At 37.7% G+C, this 20,904-nt stretch overlaps 1 protein-coding gene across 2 annotated transcripts; it reads right to left on the bottom strand.

Moving 5' to 3' along the window:
• Nucleotides 1-116: 116 nt before the first annotated feature.
• LOC114160496 (carnitine O-palmitoyltransferase 1, liver isoform) lies at nucleotides 117-20,521 on the bottom strand. 2 transcript variants are annotated; one of them, XM_028043104.1, is made up of 19 exons: nucleotides 20,367-20,521; nucleotides 16,476-16,640; nucleotides 14,815-14,954; nucleotides 12,467-12,635; nucleotides 11,669-11,770; nucleotides 10,294-10,431; nucleotides 10,031-10,108; nucleotides 9,149-9,256; nucleotides 7,993-8,080; nucleotides 6,587-6,782; nucleotides 6,318-6,506; nucleotides 5,181-5,286; nucleotides 4,984-5,100; nucleotides 3,981-4,145; nucleotides 3,047-3,175; nucleotides 2,804-2,959; nucleotides 2,605-2,718; nucleotides 1,775-1,867; nucleotides 117-1,093 (listed from the first exon to the last, which is right to left on the bottom strand). In XM_028043104.1, exons 2-19 carry the CDS (start codon nucleotides 16,614-16,616, stop codon nucleotides 971-973), a joined length of 2,352 nt encoding a protein of 783 aa, XP_027898905.1. In that variant the 5' UTR covers nucleotides 16,617-16,640; nucleotides 20,367-20,521; the 3' UTR covers nucleotides 117-970. The 2 variants fall into 2 exon arrangements, with proteins under 2 accessions (XP_027898905.1, XP_027898915.1); XM_028043114.1 differs by lacking the exon at nucleotides 7,993-8,080 and adding an exon at nucleotides 7,587-7,671.
• Nucleotides 20,522-20,904: the final 383 nt, after the last annotated feature.

The raw sequence follows: 20,904 nt of genomic DNA, 5'->3' as shown, positions 1-20,904 counted from the left end.
TCGTCGAGTATCGTCAGTTTAAAAATGTGCCTAATATTCAGTTTTCTTGATCAGCATGACGCTTCCTCTACCGTGTTTCTGCACATCCTGAATCCAAACAGAAAGAAATTCAAAGCTTTTCTGTTTTTCTTAAGAATGTTTTAATGTTCCCTTATAATGTTGCATTAAAAAGCTTTACAATAGCAATAATAAAACAATAAGACAAAGTGATTTGTGTAAGGGTGAAAAGTCATTAAGTAACAGAAACCTGGAAATATATTTAACATCTGATGGACATCTGGAGAGCAGCACTGCTGTCACAATGTACCCATAAATAAATATTTTGCATTGTTATGGCACTAATTTAACACACATGTAAAACATTAAAATAAACAGCAGTGGAAATGAAACAGATCTGTAATAGAAACACATGGATAACCTACAGATCATTTACTGTTTTTATATATGCATATATAAAAATCTGATTTACACAAACAGGAAGGAAACCACAGACTTCTGAGCTGTTCAAAACAAAGGCTCCCAGTTTGGCACGGTAGAAAAGGACGTTTTCTCTTTCACCTTAAAAGCTCACAAGCAAAACTTCTCAGTCAAACCGGAGAAAGTCCGCGGCTTTACTTTACACAACGGAAAGTCAAACGGATTATTCCCTGCAGTGGAGCGACTTCAGGATCTTCTGTCCCAGCACTGGACGGGTTTGGATGAGAAACTGGCTTTTTATTTTAAATTATAACGACAAACATCAAGATAAATATTATATAGCTTCATTTTGTTAAACTAGTTGTGCACATTTTCTTTCTCCACACACACAAAGTTACAGCCGCATCGATAAAAACATAATTTTCATCGTTCTACGCCATTCAAAGAAACTATTTAAACAAGAAAAACGAAAATCCTCCACCTGACGTTATAGGTCCCGCTGTGTGAAGAACAACTCAAAGTTTTCACACGTTTTTCCCAGCATCCTTTGCATCTACTTGTCTTTTTTGACCTCAGCTTTGCTCCGCTCCTTGTTGGGCTCCTTGTAGACGGGGTCCAGCAGATGGAGCAGATCATGCATGGCTGCCCTGATCTTACTGCCGAAGACATGGGCGTCCTTCAGGGGAGACGGCAATAAAACATTTCCGTTAGAGAGAAGAGACGGTCTGCTTTTCAAAAAAATCTAAACTGAATGCTTCCCTGCAGGGCTGAACTGAATCAATGATTTAAATAATAGTCAACTAATTAAGGAATCGATTAATAATTGATTGATGAAAAAAACAAACTCAGAACCGTAATGAAGTCAAAATCGTACACAGAAATCTATATTCTGCATTTAACGTAAAATAAATCCTCTATTTGTAAAAAAACAAGCTGAAAAGTTCCTTGTAAGTTACTACGCTGGAATTAAGACAAAACTAAGAACTAAACTAAAAATAATATAAGATAAGATAAGATAAATCTTTATTGTCATTGTCACAAGGACAACAAAATTCAAAGGGTGCCATCAGTCGGTGCACATGCCCAAAAACAAAAAATAACTGTCTCACAATTCACACACAACGCAAGAATCAACAAACAACTGGCAAAAAAAAATAAAATAATAAGAACAGCCACATTCTCACATACATCATTTATGATGATTAATGGTTGTTTTTGATTGCATTTAGTTTTGTTATTGCTATCGGGTAAAAACTGTCTGAGACGGTTGGTTCTTATACATACATGCTAAGATTTTGTGTGTTTCCAGTGCACTGACTAAATTAAATTAATTAAATAAATTTCAAGTTAGACTCACAGTGTCAGAACACGAGTGTTTACATGAGATGTGGAAATTAATCAAGTTCTCTGCCAAAAACATGTAAGAAACTCCATAACCATCATCAGCCACCTGAAAGAGACAAATCCCAGTTACACTCAGGATGACGGAGGGATGAAAAAACAATATTAATGTAGTGATAAAAGTTTAATAACGAAAGACAACACTTGATAAAACACTATTTGTTTGTAGATAGAAATAAAAAGGATTAAATTCCTGCCAAAAAAAAAAAACACAGAAAATTTGAGATTAATTTCAGACATTTTCTAGAAATAAAATTGAAAATTTATGAGTTAGAAAAAAAAACGGACAAATTTTGAGCTTAATCTCAGAAATTTTCAAAAAGGTAGAACATTTCTAAGTTTCAAAAGTAAAATAAAAAACTCACAAATTTTCAGATTAATTTCACGAATTTAAAAAAAAAACAATAAAAAGCCAGAAATTTTGAGTTTGAAAAGTAAAAAATGTTCTAGAGAAAAACTCACATTTTGAGATTAATCTTGGAAATTTAAATAATAATAATAAAAAAAAACAAAGGTAGGAAATTTCTGGATTTCAAAAGTAAAAGAAAATCTTGAGATTATTCTCACAAATTTTCAGAAAAAAAAAAATCTGAGATTTATGAGTTTGAAAAGTAAAAAATGTTCCCCCAAAAACTCAAATTTTGAGATTAATTTCAGAAAAAAAAATCAAAAATGTTTGGCTTTTAAAACTCAGAAATTCACACAGTTTTCTCAATAAAATTTCTGAGATTAATCTCTATTTTAGTATTGTATTTTGTGTTTCTAAGCATTGGGGGCGATACCGACAGGCCCAAAGCCGCCTCCACAGGAGATGTACTCTGGGTAGTTAACCAAGTCGAACAGCTCCGCCTGCTGGACGGGAGTCTGACTCGTCGACAGTCTCCACGGCTCAGACAGAACCTGAAACGCGCACAAACCTTGTTTTTAGTCGACCTGGCCTCAGGTACTGCCTCCTGGAGGGAAATGATTTAAACTGAACAGAAACCTCTTTCAAGAAGGGAGAGTCCACTCCCAGGTATTTGGAAACCACGTAGAGGCAGAACAGGTGCCGATCGATCCCGGCTCCGGTCATCGCCATTCTGTACAACTGTTGGTGTTTTTCTGACGCGCCGTGAAACAAACGCCGGCATACGTCTGCTGGCTGATTACATGTGTTGAAATAACAAAAACTGATTGGATTACAAGAAAACTACCAAGCAGAGAAGCAGCTTTAGCGTGACGTTCCCACCTCTCCGCCTTCCAGCGCTCGAACGAAGGCGCTGCTCTCACTGGAGCAGGAGCGAACCGTCTCCGTCCTGCCCTCCCGGAACAGGCGGGTCATGGACGCTTCGTACGTCAAACAGAACGTCCCTCGATCCTGGACAGGGAAACAAACCACAGCCGCACTTTACTTAATCAGAACCTGTGTGGCAGCATGAAGTGAGCAAAAAAAAAAAAAGATCAGGAAAAGCAACAGATAAGGCACTGACCTAAAAAACAAAATCACTGACATTTATCAGTCTGGGAAGGGTCACAAAGCTCCTTCTGCAGTTTTCTTTGCTCTCAGTGTTCATTTAAATCAATCAATCAAGTTGATTGGTGTAGCACATTTCAGCAACAAGGCAGCTCAAAGTGCTTTACATCATAAAAGTACTAAAATCAACAACTGAAACATTACATTTTACCAAGTTCGATTGTTGGAAAACAAAACGTTGGCTAGTTTCCCACTCTAAACAGCTTAAGTCTAGATTTAAAGGAACTCAGTGTTTCAGCTGTTTTACAGTTTTCTGGACGTTTGTTCCAGATTTGTGGTACACAGAAGCTGAATGCTGCTTCTTTTCTTTAGTTCTGGACCAGAACCAGAAGACCTGAGAGCTCTGGAAGGTTGATATAACAGCAGCAGATCTTTAATGTATTTTGTTGCTAAGCCGTTCAGTGGTTTATAAACTAACAACTGTATTTTAAAGTCTATTTTCTGAGCTAAAAGGAGAACTGGGGAGATGTGGCTTTAGTCAGGATGCATTTAACAGCAAAACAACTCAAAAACTTCCCTCCTTCCCTGGAGGGAGGGAGTTTGTTTGTTTGTTTGTTTGTTTGTTTGTTTGTTTGGTTGGTTGGTGGGTGGGTGGGTGGATGTCTGTCTGTCTGTCTGTCTGTCTGTCATCCTTCAGTGAGCGACTCACCCTGAAGTAAGCCAGCTGAAGAGCCATCTGTACAAAAGCATCAGGACTGACGCGGCACTTCTTTATCTTTCCTTTGCCGAATTCTCGGAAGGAGAAAACATGGAAGTCGACGTCGTCAGCCAGAGCCTGGGCGACCGCCAGAGAGCGGGAGATCTGCTCCTCGCACTGAGACAGGAAACGGAGAGACGGTTAACTAAAAACAGCCACTACTGGGGTTTCAACATCCAGGCTTTTCCATCTCATGTCAACGGTTTAGTGATTAAACCGGGAGTCTTTAGACGGGAACCAATCAGAATTTGTGTCGAATTTTCAGCTTTGATCTGATTTTAGCTGAATTCTAATATCTATTCTGGACAACTCTACGGCAAATTTTTAATTTCTCTTAATTACGAGAATCACAAAGTCATATTTTTACTCCAACATGAAAAATAACAAAAAACTAAAATGAGAAATGTTGAGCAACGTTTTGCAGGTAATATTTAATAGAAATCACTGTAACTCATCTGCATCAAATTATTATGAGTAACTTGGATAACTAATGAGCTTTTCTTCTCATTACAAGAAATGTTCATAATTTTAAGATTTTTCTTATGGTAAAATTGTGCCTTTTTCTGCTAATATTCTGAATTCCACAATTCAGAGGGCTGACTGATATAAAATCCACTTTTAGAAAATATTTTCTGCAATTTTCTTTTCAGAAAAGAAATCAGGAAATTAAAAAACACAATTAAAATCTTTTTTTTTTCATATCTGGTACGAAAGCAAATTTGAGATTTTATTTTTAAGCCTAATCGTTCCACCCGATCACATCCTAACAAAAATCATCTAAAACAGTTCTTCGTAATCGCAACATTGCAAACACTAATACTGCAATAATGATACAGGTTTTTTCTTTATCACTTTTGCATCAATTTTCCAGGTTTTTCTCTTAATAAAAACCTCCTGCCTCCACGTTTCACAGCATCGTTTATAAAACCAGTAAGAAACGGGAAGAACTTCGAACCTCTGAGGAAATTTCCCAGTTGAGTTTCTGCGGTGGAGGCAGCAACAAGTCGACCTCTCCCTTGCAGTGTCCCTCTTCGTTGTAGCCGAGCTGGAAGCTGTCGGCAGCGAGAACGAACTGCAAACACACAGCGTTTACTGCGACCCGATTGGCTGCAGGCTGGAGTCAAACAGCATCACACGGCAAACTCTCCTCACCTCCCACACATGGGCGACTACCGGCGCGTCCGCCCACGAGTGCTCTGCGTTGATCCCACTCTTCCCATTCTTGTAGTAAACGACTGTAAAGGATTTATCGAACCACCTGGAAGAGACCGGCATGAATACCTGAGGAAATTTACACCTGCATGGCAACATGCAGGCCTCAAATACAACAACTGTGTTTACTTCAAGCTTTTACTTTAAGGGGTGTCCAAACTTTTTGTCACATGGGTCAAAATCGTCATGTCTGAAAAAAATGGAGCTCTGGAAAAAATTAAGAGACCACTTGAGATTGTAAGTTTCTCTGCTTTTACTTTGTTTAGGTATATACAAAATAAAATGAACTTTGTTCTTTTATTCCAGAGGTTCCCAAAGATTTTCTGGGCCTCCCTATGGATTACAATAAAATCCCCCCCAAAAAAGAAAATAAAATCAACTGGTCACACACATCGTTCAACCAGACATAAACCTAAACACAAACGTTGTTTTCAAACTCCACTGAAGTTTATTTCACACTTCAGGTTGCAACAAAACAAACTACAAACCATCTTTACAGTGAAACACTTTTGTGTAACTGTTTGTTTATTTCCATCCATACCACTTTCCGTGCCCCCGTGCCGTGGCACTGAGCCCCCGTGCCGCGGCACTGCGCCCCCGTGCCGCGGCACTGCGCCCCCATGCCGCGGCACTGAGCCCCCGTGCCACGGCACTGCGCCCCCCACTTTGGGAACCACTGTTTTATTCTGTGAACTACTGACAACATGTCTGAAATTCAAAGCAAAAATTTAGTATTTATCTGCAGAAAATGAGAAATAGTGAAAATAATGAAAAGGATACAGTGCTTTCAGGCCTTAGATAATTCAGAGAAAACAAGTTCATAATTATTTGGAAACAACAATATTAATGTTTTAACTCAGGAAGAGTTCAAAAATCAGTATTTGGTGGAATAACCACCAGGTTTTCAATGGGGTTCGGTGCAGTGGCTCTTCATTTTTTCCACAACAGATTAACACTTTTGCTTGCTTCAAACATTTTCCATTACAGGAAGATTTTAATATGTCTGTAGTAATTTTGTCCAATTTAAAAACAGAAAGGATCCATTTGTGTCATTTTGTGCTTCAGGTTGTTTTTTACCTGTCATAACAGTTTCCATGCAACAAGGACTTGGCGTAGCGGTCCAGACCTTCTGGTGAATTGTCGGCCATCATGCCTCGCTCGTCGTCGTCCAGCACCACGAAGAAGGCCGCCCTCTCGATGCAGTCCAGAGAGCGTTTATTGACGCCGCTGCTGAAATACTCCTGCCTGGCTTTCGCCCAGGCGATTCTGGTTGACATTCAAAGGAAAAAGTGAGATTACACAAACGTGTCGTCAGATTTAGAAACCGTTTGGCTTCTTGAACTCACCTTTCCCCGGCGGTAAGAGCTCCTAGTTTGGCCTCTCCTTTGGACGGCGGCGTTGAGTTGTCGAGGATCCGTTGAATCTGGAACTCGATCTCCCTGGGTGACAGGATTCTGCCGGCCTGGTACACCCTGAGGCGGAAATATCGACCTTTGTGGTAAACCACGATGTAGTCGCTGTCCTCCCAGTGCTGAACAGTATCTATGAGGAAGCAAAGAAGACGGACGCTGCAGCAGAGTTGGTGTTTAGGGTTTTGAAATATCTAAATATTCTGGGATTGAATTTCCCTGATTATGCAACATAACAAATGAGATTGTTTAACAAAAATTAAATCATATATATGTACTTTTATGTTGTTAACATTAAATTAACATTCATTGTGGATTTAGAGTAGAAACTATAAGGTAAATCCTTTCAAGTGTAGTTTTTAGTTTCAAATGACATAAAAAATTTAAAATAAGTTTGTTTTAATAGTATTTATCAAATCATAACCACAGTTATAAAGGAAACACCTTATGGAGTCATTATGCTGTTAGTTGCCTAAATTATTTGAAAATTTAAAGCCTTAAAACAAAATGAATTTCTATTTTTAGAAACAAATGATTTTGTTCCTAAAGCTTACCATCGTACTTAGAGGTAAATGTATAAAAAGCCTTAAAATAAAATGTATTTCTATTTGCAGAAGCATAATCCTGAGCTTTCAAAGCTTTCTTAGGGATTTCTTGTCACCTTCCTGAAATAACGGCCTTAGTCATTTTTTTATCAAGTGATTTTTGAAAAAACAAAAATCACAGCTTCCTTTTTGCCAAAAGATCTAGACCAAAGAAAAAAATAATAACTTTTGGCAAAAAAAAGAAAGAAATGAACTATTATTTTAGGAAGGTGACAATATGAAATGTTTAGCATATTAGCACAATGGACAAGAAAGGGTGAGAATGGCACAGATGGTAAAAATCATCCTGCATTTAAAGGAGAGAGCAGCTTATGTGAACATATAAAAACTACCTGTTAGCGCTCCGGGGATTCGACAAGTGTCAAACATCCGCTCAAACTGATAGGAGCAGCAAGGAACTGCAGACCTCAACAACCACTGAGCAGAACGGAGAGAGACGGCCAGAGCAAACCAAGACGGCAGGAGAAATGTCACAAATAAAAGAGCGTTGGGACGGAAAGGAAGGGGACCAGGGAGGAAGAAATGGAGTGAAGAGAAGAAAATAAGACATCGGTTAAAGACAGACCACCTTTCAGAAGCAGACAGGTAAGAAGTGACGGAGCAGACACCGCTTGAAGCACTGAACACTATCCTCAGCAGAGCCTGAAATCCTTCAGTGTTCCTCTGATTTTTTTTGTTTTCCTCAGAACAAAAACTCGGCACTTTTGGGTTCCGATGTGTGTGTTTTAATCTGTTTACCCGTCTCCTCCCCGGGAATTCGTGTGGTGTTGTAAATCCTCTCACACTGAGCTGAGCACAGAGGAATGACGGTGCCGGGGATGCGACTCTGGGAAACGGAGGAGAACACGAAGGCGTGGAAACGACAGAGCGATGCAGGTTTAAGAAAATATTTTTTTTAAGCAATGAGAGAAGAGAAAGAGGGAAGGAAAAGATAAAAGAAAAGATTCAAAGAAAAGTAGAGAGATGAACATGGGATGAGGATGTGAGGGAAACGTCTCAAACATGAAATCTGTAATAAATCAAGATCCAGATCTGCTATAAATGAAGAAAACAACCAAGAGTTGAATGATGGGCAGAAACTAAAGCAGGGGTGTCCAAAGTGTGGCCCGGGGGCCATTGGCAGCCCTCTGAACAACTTAGAGCGGCCCGTTGACTTGACCACAGTTCAAGAATTGCCTAAAAATTGGTTTGCTGGTTCAGGCAGTTATTGCAGATCCACATTTTAAATCAGTTTTGGTGAAATTTTCACTGATGCCAGGCTGTTAAAAAAAAAAATATATATATGTTTAAAATCTTAAAATGAAAAATGTAATGTGCAACACAAAGTATTCATCCAGTTTATCAGTAATAGGGACCAAAAATATCCAGTGACTTTTACTAAAAAGCAGACTTGGGGAAGCCCGTTTAATAAGAGAGAGATCCACAAACTGTTGTTGTCGCTAAAAAGACCAAAAAATCCAGAAAAAGATTTAAAAAAATTATGATACATTATTATTGCTGTTTTGTTTAGATTTTTTGATTGTTTTTAATCTGGCAAACCTGTAAAACCCTTTAGATCTACAGAGAACAACAGAAATCTGACTGCTTTGCTTACTGCATTAAAATATTATGTTTAGTTTGTTTATTTACCAAATTAAAATGAAAAATGCAATAGTTTTTTGCAATTTATAATTAAAAATACCAAAACTTTTGTGGCCACCGCAGCAGTTGCAGTTTGACATATTTGGCCCCCGTGTCAAAACGTTTGGACACCCCTGCAGTAACGTGTGAGACCACACAGAGAACTTTATACATGTAACACACTTTAGCAGCAGAAAACATCCCAAAAGATCTGCTGCCACATCAAAAAAATAAACCAACAAATAAAACATGAGTAAAGGAGGACAAAACTTACAGGTTTAATCTCCTCTTTGTTGAGTTTCCTGCGGTACAAGAAGAAGGCGTGGATGGTGTTCCCGGCTCTGGCTGCCTGGATGGGTGTAGGAGTCACATACTGGAAGTCCTGAGGAGCGAAGGAGGAGCAAGTGGTTTAACAAGGTCATTAGATTCATTATTTAATTACATAGATTTTAACTTGTTAATTTAAATGCATTTTTTTAGTAACCGTTCACAAATAAAACAAAGTGACACCAAAAAAAACCGTCAGAAAAAACATTCAAAAGTCTTGAGTAGGAACCTATTAATCCGTTTCCTGTAGACCTCTAAATCTGACGCACAAGCAACATCCTCAAATAGCAATAAGACAAGAAAGACAAAAAAAAAACTTCCCTCGACTCACTGGGGCTTCATCTTTGCTTTAATATATATATATATATATATATATATATATATATATATATATATAAATTGGTTTCGATTTTGGAAATGTTAATTTGATCTTTCATTACAATCCACAGCATGTCTGAATGACATGTAATACAAAATAAATATACAAATATAAATTGTAAAATACTCTAAAAGAACGTATCTGTAAATTATTTAAGGCCCAATACTGACCCCTTCAGGATCAATCAGGTACTAGATAAGCAATTATAAATTACAGGCCGTTTAAATAATGTCTGACCAATGAAGTTCTACTCTAGCAGCATATTAAGAATTTTATAATTATCTGTGTCAAATCTGTCTTTAGGTCAATAAATATTCTAATTTCTTGCTTTCTGGTCGATGCAGTTTATGACTTGCATCAACGAAGATGATTCATAGAAGCATTTCCTTCATAAAACTGTAGTATCTACAAAATACATAGCCATTTTTAAATATAAATAAGTGTAAATACCATGCCATAGTAGTTACTGTTGACCATGATGGGGCTCCGTCCTCGTAGATAGACGTATTCCTCCCACCAGTCACTAACCTGAAATGTGCCAAAACATTCATTCGGAGAGCTACACAGCAGACATCACAAATGTATTATTTATTCAGGCAAGATAAATAATTCAAACCACAGAAATCCTGCAAATCTATTTATTATTAATAGAACTTCTTTTTTCTTTTGACTTGGACATCTAAGTAGCCACGCTTTGATGGAGCGTCACTCACGTAGTTTGAGGCCCAGAGCGCTTTGAGTTTGAGGTACCACTGCAGGCGTTTACCCAGGCTGCTCTCGAACTCAGCCGCCAGCTTGTTTGTGCGCTCGTACTCCGCATCGTCCACCAGGGGGCGCACTGATTCAAGATACTGCAGAGAAGAGGATAGACCATCATTTGATCTGATTCAGAGGAATAAAGGCTTTTTAAGTCCCTTTACGGACAACTCTGCCTTTTTATCAGCTTGTGAGTTTCTGTCAAATACATTTAAATTAGAATACTGGGCAATAATTAGGCTAGTTTTATTCTGGAAGTCATAAATTGTACATAAACAGTTTTATATTTCTATACATTTTTCAACACATTAAAAATTTAAAAAGTTACACAAACTGTCAGTGAACGGAGAATGAAGCCGACATTCAAGCAACACATTTGATGAGTTACAGTCATAAAAAATCAGCGACCAGAAAGTCAAACAGGATTAACAGAAACTTGGTTTTGTTTTATTCTGTCAAAGCTTTCAGCAAACATCTCAAGTAAAACTCCCGGATTTGCAAATCTAGGAAATCAGCTGGAAAATTCCCATAGGATGTTAAGAGACAGAGAAAACTACTGTTTGTCTAACGAGTTTAATAAACATCCAGCATTGGCGAAAACTGTTTTGAAAATGCCACCATCATATGTTGTTGACCCCTTTCACTGCAGAAAGGCTGCAGGTAATGACAGCAATTCAGTTGCTAGATGTAGGAGTGATCAGTCCATTTTGTAAAAAAAAAAAAACAAAAACCCAGCAGAATGGCTCACAGCAGCAGTTTGGAAAAACAGAACAAAACAAATCAAACGTATTTAATCTGCACGCAAGCCTGCTGTGTCATTAGCAAGCTATGCTAAACAGCAAAGCCAGTTTAAAGAACATGATCTAATTTCATGTGCAAAGCTTGATAAATTGCATTATAGACTGTGTACAACGCAGTGTAAGAATCTTATCAGACAAGATTTGTTCGTAAGTATTGGTTAATTGTGAAAACAATAATTGTCTCTTTGTTTTATGTAACTGTGGTGCAAATAATTGTGCACTGGAGTCATTTAGGAAAATGTTTTTTTAAATTATTTTTAGCTCGCAGCAAGAACGGCTAATTTTCAATGTTCGTTGGCTAATACTCAGTCTTGTATGTTTCAGTTTACGATGGCCAAAGTGATGGCAGTGGTCAGAGGCCACTCTTCAATAAACAAGTAAAAAAGAAAGAAGTTTGGTTATTGGAGCGTCGTTGTCTCCAATAACCAGATTTCTCGATCCGGATTCCAGATCTGGACCCGAGGAGTCCAGATTCCTCGCGTCCTCGAAATCTCAGGGCGAGAACAGCACACTCTGCATCATAATATCTCACCCTCTTGACTGTGTCCTTCACGGCAGGCACAGGCAGGTTTGGCAGCGATCCCTGGTAGCTGTAGAGCAGAGGCTTCCTGCCAGAGAAGATCCGCACCAGAGCCTGGAACGTGACAAACAGACCCAAACTGGAGCAAATGGATCCAACTAGATGGTTTAATTTGTTAGTTACACAACAGTGTGTGGGGCCATTGCAGAAAGGAAAAAAATTAGTAATTTTCTATCAAAATATTAAGAAACTTTTCTAGAAAACTCAAATTTTGAGATTAATCTAAGAATTTATTTTTTTTAAAAAAAAGGAAATTTCAGTTTGAAAAGTTGATAATTTGTTGAAATAGTCTAGAAAATACAAGGACATTTCTGAGTTTGAAAAGTCAAAAATGTACAAGACAAAAATCCCAAATTTTAAATTAATCTTTGAAGTTTTCTACAAAATACTAAAATATCAGATTTTTTTTCTCTACAAATTTTACATTTTTCAAAGTAGAAAATGTCCTTGTTTTTTCTTTGGGCATAAATTGTTTATTCCCCCCCCCCAATATAAAATGGCCCTAATACATTGTTGATACCCTAATACAGACATATATATATATCTATATATATATATTTTAAATGATTTGATAACAAGAACAGATACATTTTTGATGTGTGAAAAATGTATAGAAACCTAAACTACTCTCATACCCTCCAAATAATCTAAATTTTAAATAAGTAGACAGAATAAGTTGTAAGTTATCCTGTACAAAGTGTCAGAACAGGTGAACTCTGGTTGGTTAGCAGGTGAGGAAGCAGAACTGACCACCCAGATTTTGGTGGTGGTGGACATCTTGCCGTGCTGCTCGAACATCCAGCGGTGGTAGGAGAGCAGCTGTTTGAGGCACAGCCGCATGGTGAAGATGAGCAGCAGCCACAGCATCGTGCTGAAGACCACAGCGGACACCACCGCTTGGCACTGCGTACTTATCTGGCTGCAAACCACAATGAAACACAGTGAGCAAGCTTTCAAAACAAAATCCTGATAACGTAACATCCAGATCTATAAAGGGTTTTATGAAAATGTAGAAATTTAAAAGTGGACGGAACATAAATGTGTTTATGTGCCAAAACCTTCTCCAGCTGAACAGAAACAAAACTGAAATTATTATTTTTGGACCTAAAGAGGAACGATCTAGAGTCAATGCACAGCTTCAGTTACTACAACTGAAAACCAGCGATCAGGCCCGAAACCTGGGAGTAGTGATGGACTCTGACCTGAACCTCCAGAGCCACATAAAGACAGTCACAAAGTCGGCCTTCTATCACCTGAAGAACATTTCCAGGATTAAAGGACTAATGTCTCAGCAAGATCTAGAGAAACTCATCCATGCGTTCATCTTCAGTCGTATTGATTATTGCAACAGCGTCTTCACAGGTCTGTCCAACAAATCAATCAAACAGCTGCAGCTGATCCAGAATGCTGCTGCTGGCGTTCTCACTAAAACCAGGAAGATAGAGCACATAACACCAGTTTTAAAGTCCCTCCACTGGCTCCCTGTAGCTCAAAGAATAGACTTTAAAATACTGTTGTTAGTTTATAAATCACTGAAAGGCTTAGCACCACAATACATTAAAGATCTGCTGTTGTTGTATCAACCTTCCAGACCTCTCAGATTCTGGTTCTGCTCTGCATCCCCAGAACCAGAACCAAACGAGGAGAAGCAGCTTTCAGCATCTATGCACCACAAATTTAGAACAAACTTCCAGAAAACTGTAAAACAGCTGAAACACTGACTTCTTTTAAATCTCGACTAAAAACCCACCTGTTTAGGATTGTATTTGAAATGTAATCAATTACAAATTTATTGATGGAACTTGACTTAATGCTGTGTTTTGATTGTTGATTCTATGTTGCGTTGTGTTACTGTGTTTGTAATGATGCAAAGCACTTTGAAATGTCTTGCTGCTGAAATGTGCTGTACAAATAAAATTTGATTGATTGATTTGAACATTTGTTCAGTTACGTCTTCAACATGCAGTCATTTTATATTTCTGACGCCTGCATGTTTATGGAGAATCTTCATGGTAAATATCAGAAATCCTCCTTCCAACAAATAGTAAAGCAAAGGAAATATTATAATGTGAGCCTGTAATCTGTTTTAGTGTAATTTCCTGCTTCTTGTCTCAAACACCTCAAACATTTGACCATGTTTTGTTTTTGTCAGCGAAGATTTCTCCATAATTAGGCACAGACCTCGATATTTCTGTTTAATCTCCACCATCTACGACTGTAACTGTAAATGTAGTGAAGAGCCAGACTTCATGGACTGTCAAAATAAAAGATTTAATGAAGCCAAGTATTTTGGAATAATATTTAGCATTATTTGTTAGATGTATATCAATCCTATGAAATACGAATGCGTGATAATTATAAGACATAGAATGAATAAATAAGTACAGTTATCTGGAAAAGTATTCACAGCTCCTGAGCTTTTCTACATTTTTGATGTTACAGTGGCAAACCTCCACGTATTTCATCTTTATTGAGCTTTTATGTGAAACACAGCGGAGATGTCATCATTCTCCGTCCTCAACCCATATTTCTATTCAAACTTGCCAAAGAGTTGCAAAAAACTTAAGACTTGGGCAAAAGTTCACCTTCCAGCAGAACAGAGCTGGACTGGTTCAGATCAAAGCAGAATAATGTGTTAAAAATGGCCTAGTCCAAGTCCAAAATGCTGTTAACAGACAGTCTCCATCCGATATGGATGAGTTTGGGTTGAAGAATGAGCAAGAGCCAGTCTGAGGATGTGCACATGCAGCTTTATAAAGTACGGACTCAGCAGAGCTGAACAAATACACTTCAGATTTTTACTTCTGAAAAAATGAAGACAGTGAAGCATTTTTCACTTCAAATCTCAATCAAATATTTGCTTGTAATAAGACAAATTGTAAATGTAGGGATGGGATTTATTAACTCTGTCTTTATTACACTTTACTGCCTTGAAATTGAGGTTTTTGTTAATCATCACATGACAAGTTGGCTTGAAGAACGTATATATTTGAAAAAGAGAGAAAAAGTTAAGTCAATATTTGAGTCGGGAAATAATCAAAAACATCTATTTCTATGTAATATTGATGAATGTCAAACGGATTCATAGAGTTGGTTACCTGACAGGCAGGTGCTCCTGTATCTTGGCTATGAGTCCCATGGACGGGTCGGAGCGGGTGTACATGGTGGCCAGGATGGCGATCACCACAAACAGCCAAGAAGAAGGACTGGCAGGATACACACCTGAGATCACTCTGTTCTGTTAAGGCGAAAGGAAAAAAACATTTAGTTGTTTTTCTGTTCGGGATCTGAAAGTTAAATTAAATATTACTATTATATCAATGTAGTTGTAAAGTGCTTAATGTTTTGGTTTTTTTTAGCTCTACATCAACTGTACATCCAAAAAGATTGGATTTTTTCCTTCAAATGAGCAGATTAGTTAGAATTTACAGACCTGTGATAATCAATAAAGTATATTTAAACAGTATTAATGATTTCGGGAAAAAGTAGTATTAGAGTTACAGTATTGGTAGCTGGACGTTCTATAATTATAAATGCTGAACATGAAAATGTCTCAGTGTTTTCTGGAGGTTTTTTATTAGTTCTCTCTTTATTTTTGGTCATTTCCCCCCCATATTCTCTGTCCACTCCTTGCACCAGACTGTAAACAAAAAACAGAAAAACATAGACAACAGAAAGCTATCAAGACTAAAAAATAAAAGACCATTTCAGCTAAACGTGGCTGGTGTGAATCGGTACTGTAGTGTCTTTAAAATATCAGTATAATTCTTTACCACAGGGGTGTCCAAACTTTTTGGCCAAAAATGTCAAGTTGCAATTACTGCAGAGGGCCAAGAAACCATTAGTATTTTCAATTATAAATTGCAGAAACTATTTTATTTTTTTTACTTTTACTTACTAAATGAACAAACTAAACATAATATTTTAATCAGATTTAATCAGTCAGATTTCTGTCTGACTGCAAACGTCTTGCAGGTTTGCCAGATTAAAAACAATCAAAAGATCAAAACAAAACAGCAAACCATATCCTAAATATTTCTTTTTTTTTCTGGATTTTTTTTGTCTTTTTAGCCATAAGTTGTCTATGGATCACTCTTATTTTTCCCCAAATATTTTTATTAGAATTTTCTGTTATACAGATGTACAAAAAAACATAAAAAGTTTTTTAAAATAATCATTTTAAAAAAGCACGGTGCAATCCCTCACCCCAAAACACCCCCAGAGCTCAGTCTGTCTGCACAAAAAAACAAAACAAAAAAGTAAGTTTACAATGTCACAGTGTTTGTTTATGGATCACTCTTACTTTTTTACAACGTTTATTAAACAGGCGTCCCCAAGTCTGCATTTTAGTAAAAGTCACTGGATGTTTTTGGTCCCTATACCTGATAAACTGGATGAATACTTTGTGTTGCATTTTCCATTCTAAGATTTTAAATGTCTATTGCTTTTTTTGGTTTATTTCACCAACACTGATATAAAATGTGGATCTGCATCCCCCAGCAAACCAATTTTTAGGCTATTCTTGAATTGTGATCAAATCAATGAGCCACTCAAAATTGTTGAGAAGACCACTAACGGCCCCCGGGCCACACTTTGGACACCCCTGCTCTTCCAACTGCCTGGTGATCTTACCTCTGTTTTAAGCAAGAGTTCAGAACTGGCTGAAGTTCAATAGGACCTGATTATTTTAAACCGTTTTGTCACATATTCCAAACAGCAGCAATAAAATAAAAGCTTTAACAGTTCACCACTCCTCTACCTTGACTCTGATGATGCGCTTCTTCCATGAACGAACCCCGGAGAGGTAGATCTCAGAGAGCGCCTGGTGGGACAGCCGCAGGTCGATGCCGTCTGGAGTGACGGTGAACTGGAAGGCCACAGCCTGGTGGGCCTCCGCCATGGTCACAGCGGCCGGACAGAGGACCTGATGGAGAGATCCGCGACACGACAGCAAACATTAAAAAAAGAAGAAAAAAACCATCTCAGACGAGACAAATACCAAAACTAGTGACCTCAGGCGCAAACAGCAGCCATGAAAAAATGTTTGACATTCTTCAGAGATCGTTAACTCCTGACACGAGTCTATTCTGTAAACAATCCTTTCTAAATATCTGACAGTAAAACCATGACGGATGATTAGAGGCTCATGAATCTGTTCAGATTTGATGTTATTGTCCAGATGAAAGAGATTCTTTTAGATCAAATAGACATATCAAAAGGGGAAAAAGCTAAATTATAGCAAGATTTAGTTTGAGATTATCAAAGTTTGATCTGAATTTCTGCTTAGAAGCAACAAAATGAACAGATAAGACGACTAATCAGCCGAATTCCTTGAAATGACGCATAAAACAAATACCAGGACACCAAACACATGTTACAAGAACAGGGGAAGGAAAGAAATGTAAATATTTTACATCCCTTAGGTTTGTTAATAATTAACTCTTATCAACAGTCAGTCATTGACTTATTGAAAATGTCCTTAAAGTGCATTTTTGAGGTTCTTTACAATGGTAGAAACAAAAGAAAAAGTCCTGCTGTTAATCAATTTGAACAATAAACAAACCTTTGATAACGAGGATCAGTTGAAATTGATGTAACTGACTCAGAATAATTGGATTGAACTGACTTTTCATTATTGTAAAGTGTGTTGAGACGACATGTTGTGATGTTTCTATATAAATGGAATGAACTGAAATGAAGAGAATGGGTTTTATTTAAGATCCTAATATCTATAATCAAACATCTGATTCATGTTGCTGCTTTTTCATTTATGTCTGAAGTTTCCTGGTGACTTAAAAAGGCAATCGTTGGACACGATTTTATTTGGGGGCATCAGAGTTGTGAATGCCGCTGCCTGGATGCTGATGTGATCAGGAGCGGTATGTTCAGGGCAATTCCTGCTTCTCTTCACAAAAAGAAATTGATTCTTTTTATCCCTTTATAAATAGGTTATGAATAATGGCCTGAGGTTTAGTCACCATTAACAACATGAAGAAAAACAGATGCTCATGCGTTTCCCACCAACGTGTTTCATGTTGTGGTAACATGGCCGACCCCAAACAGCAGATTTCAGCACCGGTTACCTCGTCTAGCTTCCTCAGCGCTCAGAGAGGAAGCTAGGCTAGGAAGCTAGATACAGTCTGAGAGAGAGACGCCTCTGCTTTGATGAAGCTGCAGATGTGGCTTCATTTATGCGGCGAGGAGAAAACAAGAAGTCAAACAAACAAATATTTGACAGTGAATAATTTAAGATACGGAAGAAAGAGACTGAAGGTGGTTTTATTGGATTTTCAAACTCAAAAATTGAGAAGGGATGCATGAATGGAGCAAAGCTTTTAATTTCAGAAACTGACAAATATTTAAGAAAAAAAACAAAACACGGGTTCTAGGTTGGTTTGCTATCAAACAATCTCAGAGTACAAGTGGGTAAGAGCTTGTGCACAGGGCCGCTGGTTAAAATATTAAAACATTGGGACCCATTTTGCCCTAATAAAGCCTGAAACTGATGTACATTTGTGGATTTTAGGTGAGACAAAGTAGTGAATAATGTTGCGGTAGAAGGAAAACAATACATGATTTTATGTTTTGTTTTTCTTTTAATTAAAAATCTAAAAGAAACATGGCATGCATCTGTTTTCAGCCAACCTGTGTCCTGACATTATCAATTTAGTTTGAAATGTATTAATTTATTTGCACATTAATCAGCATTTCTGTAAATGCACAGAATTAGCTAAAAGAATATTTTTCATCTGTTGTCCTCGAACAATGAGCAATTTGTCTTGTTGAAAACAGAGGTCATACAAAACAAGGTTAAAACGACAAATACACACATTTTGTCAACAAATACAATAACAAAGTGAAAGGGAAGGTGACTTTATAGAACCTATAGGAACAGTACTTATTTAAATAAGTAAAATCAAATACATACATAAAACACCACAAAGACATACACCTGAAATGCAAATAATTCACAAAACACATACAATTTTCCTTCTGCCTCACAAATAAGCCCCACTATGTGTTGCTCTCTCACATAAAATCCCAAGAAAGGATTTGGATAACATCCATAAGGCGCTGCAGGTTCCGGATAAAAGCTGTGAATAATACAAGATACAACTGAAAAATTACAAGAACCCAACCTCAGATGGGAGGCGCCCTTAGCAGGACTGAGGGAAGGGCTTGTATAAACTGGGACAAAGGTAAATGCCTCCAAGGCAATTAGATCACTACAGTGTCTACATGGAAAAATACACAAGAGATGCATTTCAGATCAAACAAACATCAGTAAAAATCTAAATTCACACGCAACAGGATGACTTTACAGTAGTCGAGTAGCACTAAACTTAAAAAAAAGAAGTTTTTTTGCATAAATAAAAAAAATATCAGGGTGAATTAAGATAAATGATGTAACTTTTCTTTGTCAAATACAAGCTAAAATTGAAGACTTGAATTTCATGTAGAGATGCGGAACTCAATTGAAATTATAATTGGCAAATTTTCCTTTGGTTGGCTCAAATACTAAAATAATCTATTTTTTTCTTCCTTTGTTAAATGCAGCAAATAAAAATAAATCTCACTATTAAGGTTAGAAATGCACCAGTTAACAGAACATATTTTTTGATAACTAATTTTTCGATGATGCATAAATGGAGTTAGCCTTGCAGCTCTTTAATTTTCTTTAATAATCTTTAATTTTCTGTTGGATTTAGAACTACTACGGCTACCAAACAACCTCTACTCCATGTTTTTCTCTCTACAGCCTGTCAAAGTCAGAACAAGCAGGTCAGACCTCAAAGTAAACCGGAAAGTAGTACTGGTCAGGAAAAGCCTGATTGGTGTGGGTCTGGTTTTATGGATCCATGGCAATCAGGGCAAAACACAACACAGGTCTGTCTCCAGAGTTAACCTCTTAAATAAACTTTCCTTTCAGAGATGAATGATAGGAAGATGGAAAAAAACCCAACCACAATTACCTACAGACCGGTGTGCTAATTCCAAATATTTACGCCATGACTCTTCCCATTACTGTCAATAAGCAAAAACACTTGCCTATATTGTTGCTAGCAACATATGGGCTACTTAAAACACTTACAGTAACACTCAGAGCCCTCATAATTTGATTAATCCCTTTATGTGGAAATATAGGTGTTCCCCAATCGTGGAGGAATAATTATGAGTGTAAGCTCTTTCAATGGCAACCAAACGATATAAGTCAAGTGTAATGTGCTCTGACCCTTCCGGGGCAACAAGAGTGTTGCTCGGATCAGTGAATTTTCAACTGACAGCAGCTGATGTTTCAACTCTATTGGTGGAGATGGGTCATGTTATCGCTTTAACAGGTAATTCAGGCTAACCGACAATGACACCAACCGCGTTCTTCAAGTCATCTCGAAGTAGAGTGGATTTTAACGTAGAAGAGCAGCAGAAACGCTTCGTCTTTGTCCGAGGTAATAAATTCATACTGGTCTTTTATACGTTTACCAACGTAGGGCGGTTAAACCGAGCTGTAGCTAAAAGTGACAGCCGAGTCAACGCTAGCTGATGCTAGTGCTGCCTAGCCGGAGCGCCCATCCCCAAACGGCTACCGATAAGGTTTGCTAATGCTCTGCCAGAGATGCGGCCTCTCCCCCGCGGCGCGTCTTTCACTCACTTGTTTTTATTAAAAGAGGCGAAATGTCCAGGATTCAGTGAAGCTGGAACAGATTATTAACTTCTGACGTCGTCCCCGGCAGAGTCCCGTCGCTGTCAGCCTTCCTCCTCCGCGACTGCGCTCCACAACTGATGCTCGCTGGGATGAGTGGATGCTGCCTTCAAAGAGTGTCGGAAATTTGGTAATTAAGACTTGAAGGTCGCTCCTGAACCGAAGCGCACGATTTCAGTTTCGGATAAAAGTTTGGATATATCACTGTAGCACATTTGGAATATAATAATATAAAAACACTGACTTCATTTGTCTATTTTTTTTAAATCACTGAAATGGTATTCATTTAATACCCTGTTAGAGTTACTGATTTCGTAATACACAAATCTATCTAAAAAAAAATGTGTATATTGTTAAATGTTTTCCAATAACTTTACAGTTATTGGAAAACTCCAAAGTTCTCCAATAACTTTTAAAGTTTACCATTTTTGGTAAACTTTCAACCTTTTAAAGCCATTCTCCGTGGAAAAAGACGCGACTTCAAGTA

Source organism: Xiphophorus couchianus, chromosome 2 (assembly GCF_001444195.1).
Source record: "Xiphophorus couchianus chromosome 2, X_couchianus-1.0, whole genome shotgun sequence".
In the NCBI taxonomy this organism is placed as follows: Eukaryota; Metazoa; Chordata; class Actinopteri; order Cyprinodontiformes; family Poeciliidae; genus Xiphophorus; species Xiphophorus couchianus.
This window is presented reverse-complemented; position numbering and strand designations above follow the sequence as displayed.

Coding starts and splice junctions, on each gene's coding strand:
- LOC114160496 (XM_028043104.1), bottom strand. CDS start 16,616: ATGGCGGAGGCCCACCAGGCTGTGGCCTTCCAGTTCACCGTCACTCCA. Junction 6,507..6,586: donor GCTCTTACCGCCGGGGAAAG/GTGAGTTCAAGA, acceptor AATGTCAACCAG/AATCGCCTGGGCGAAAGCCA. Junction 2,719..2,803: donor ACTCTCCCTTCTTGAAAGAG/GTTTCTGTTCAG, acceptor TGCGCGTTTCAG/GTTCTGTCTGAGCCGTGGAG.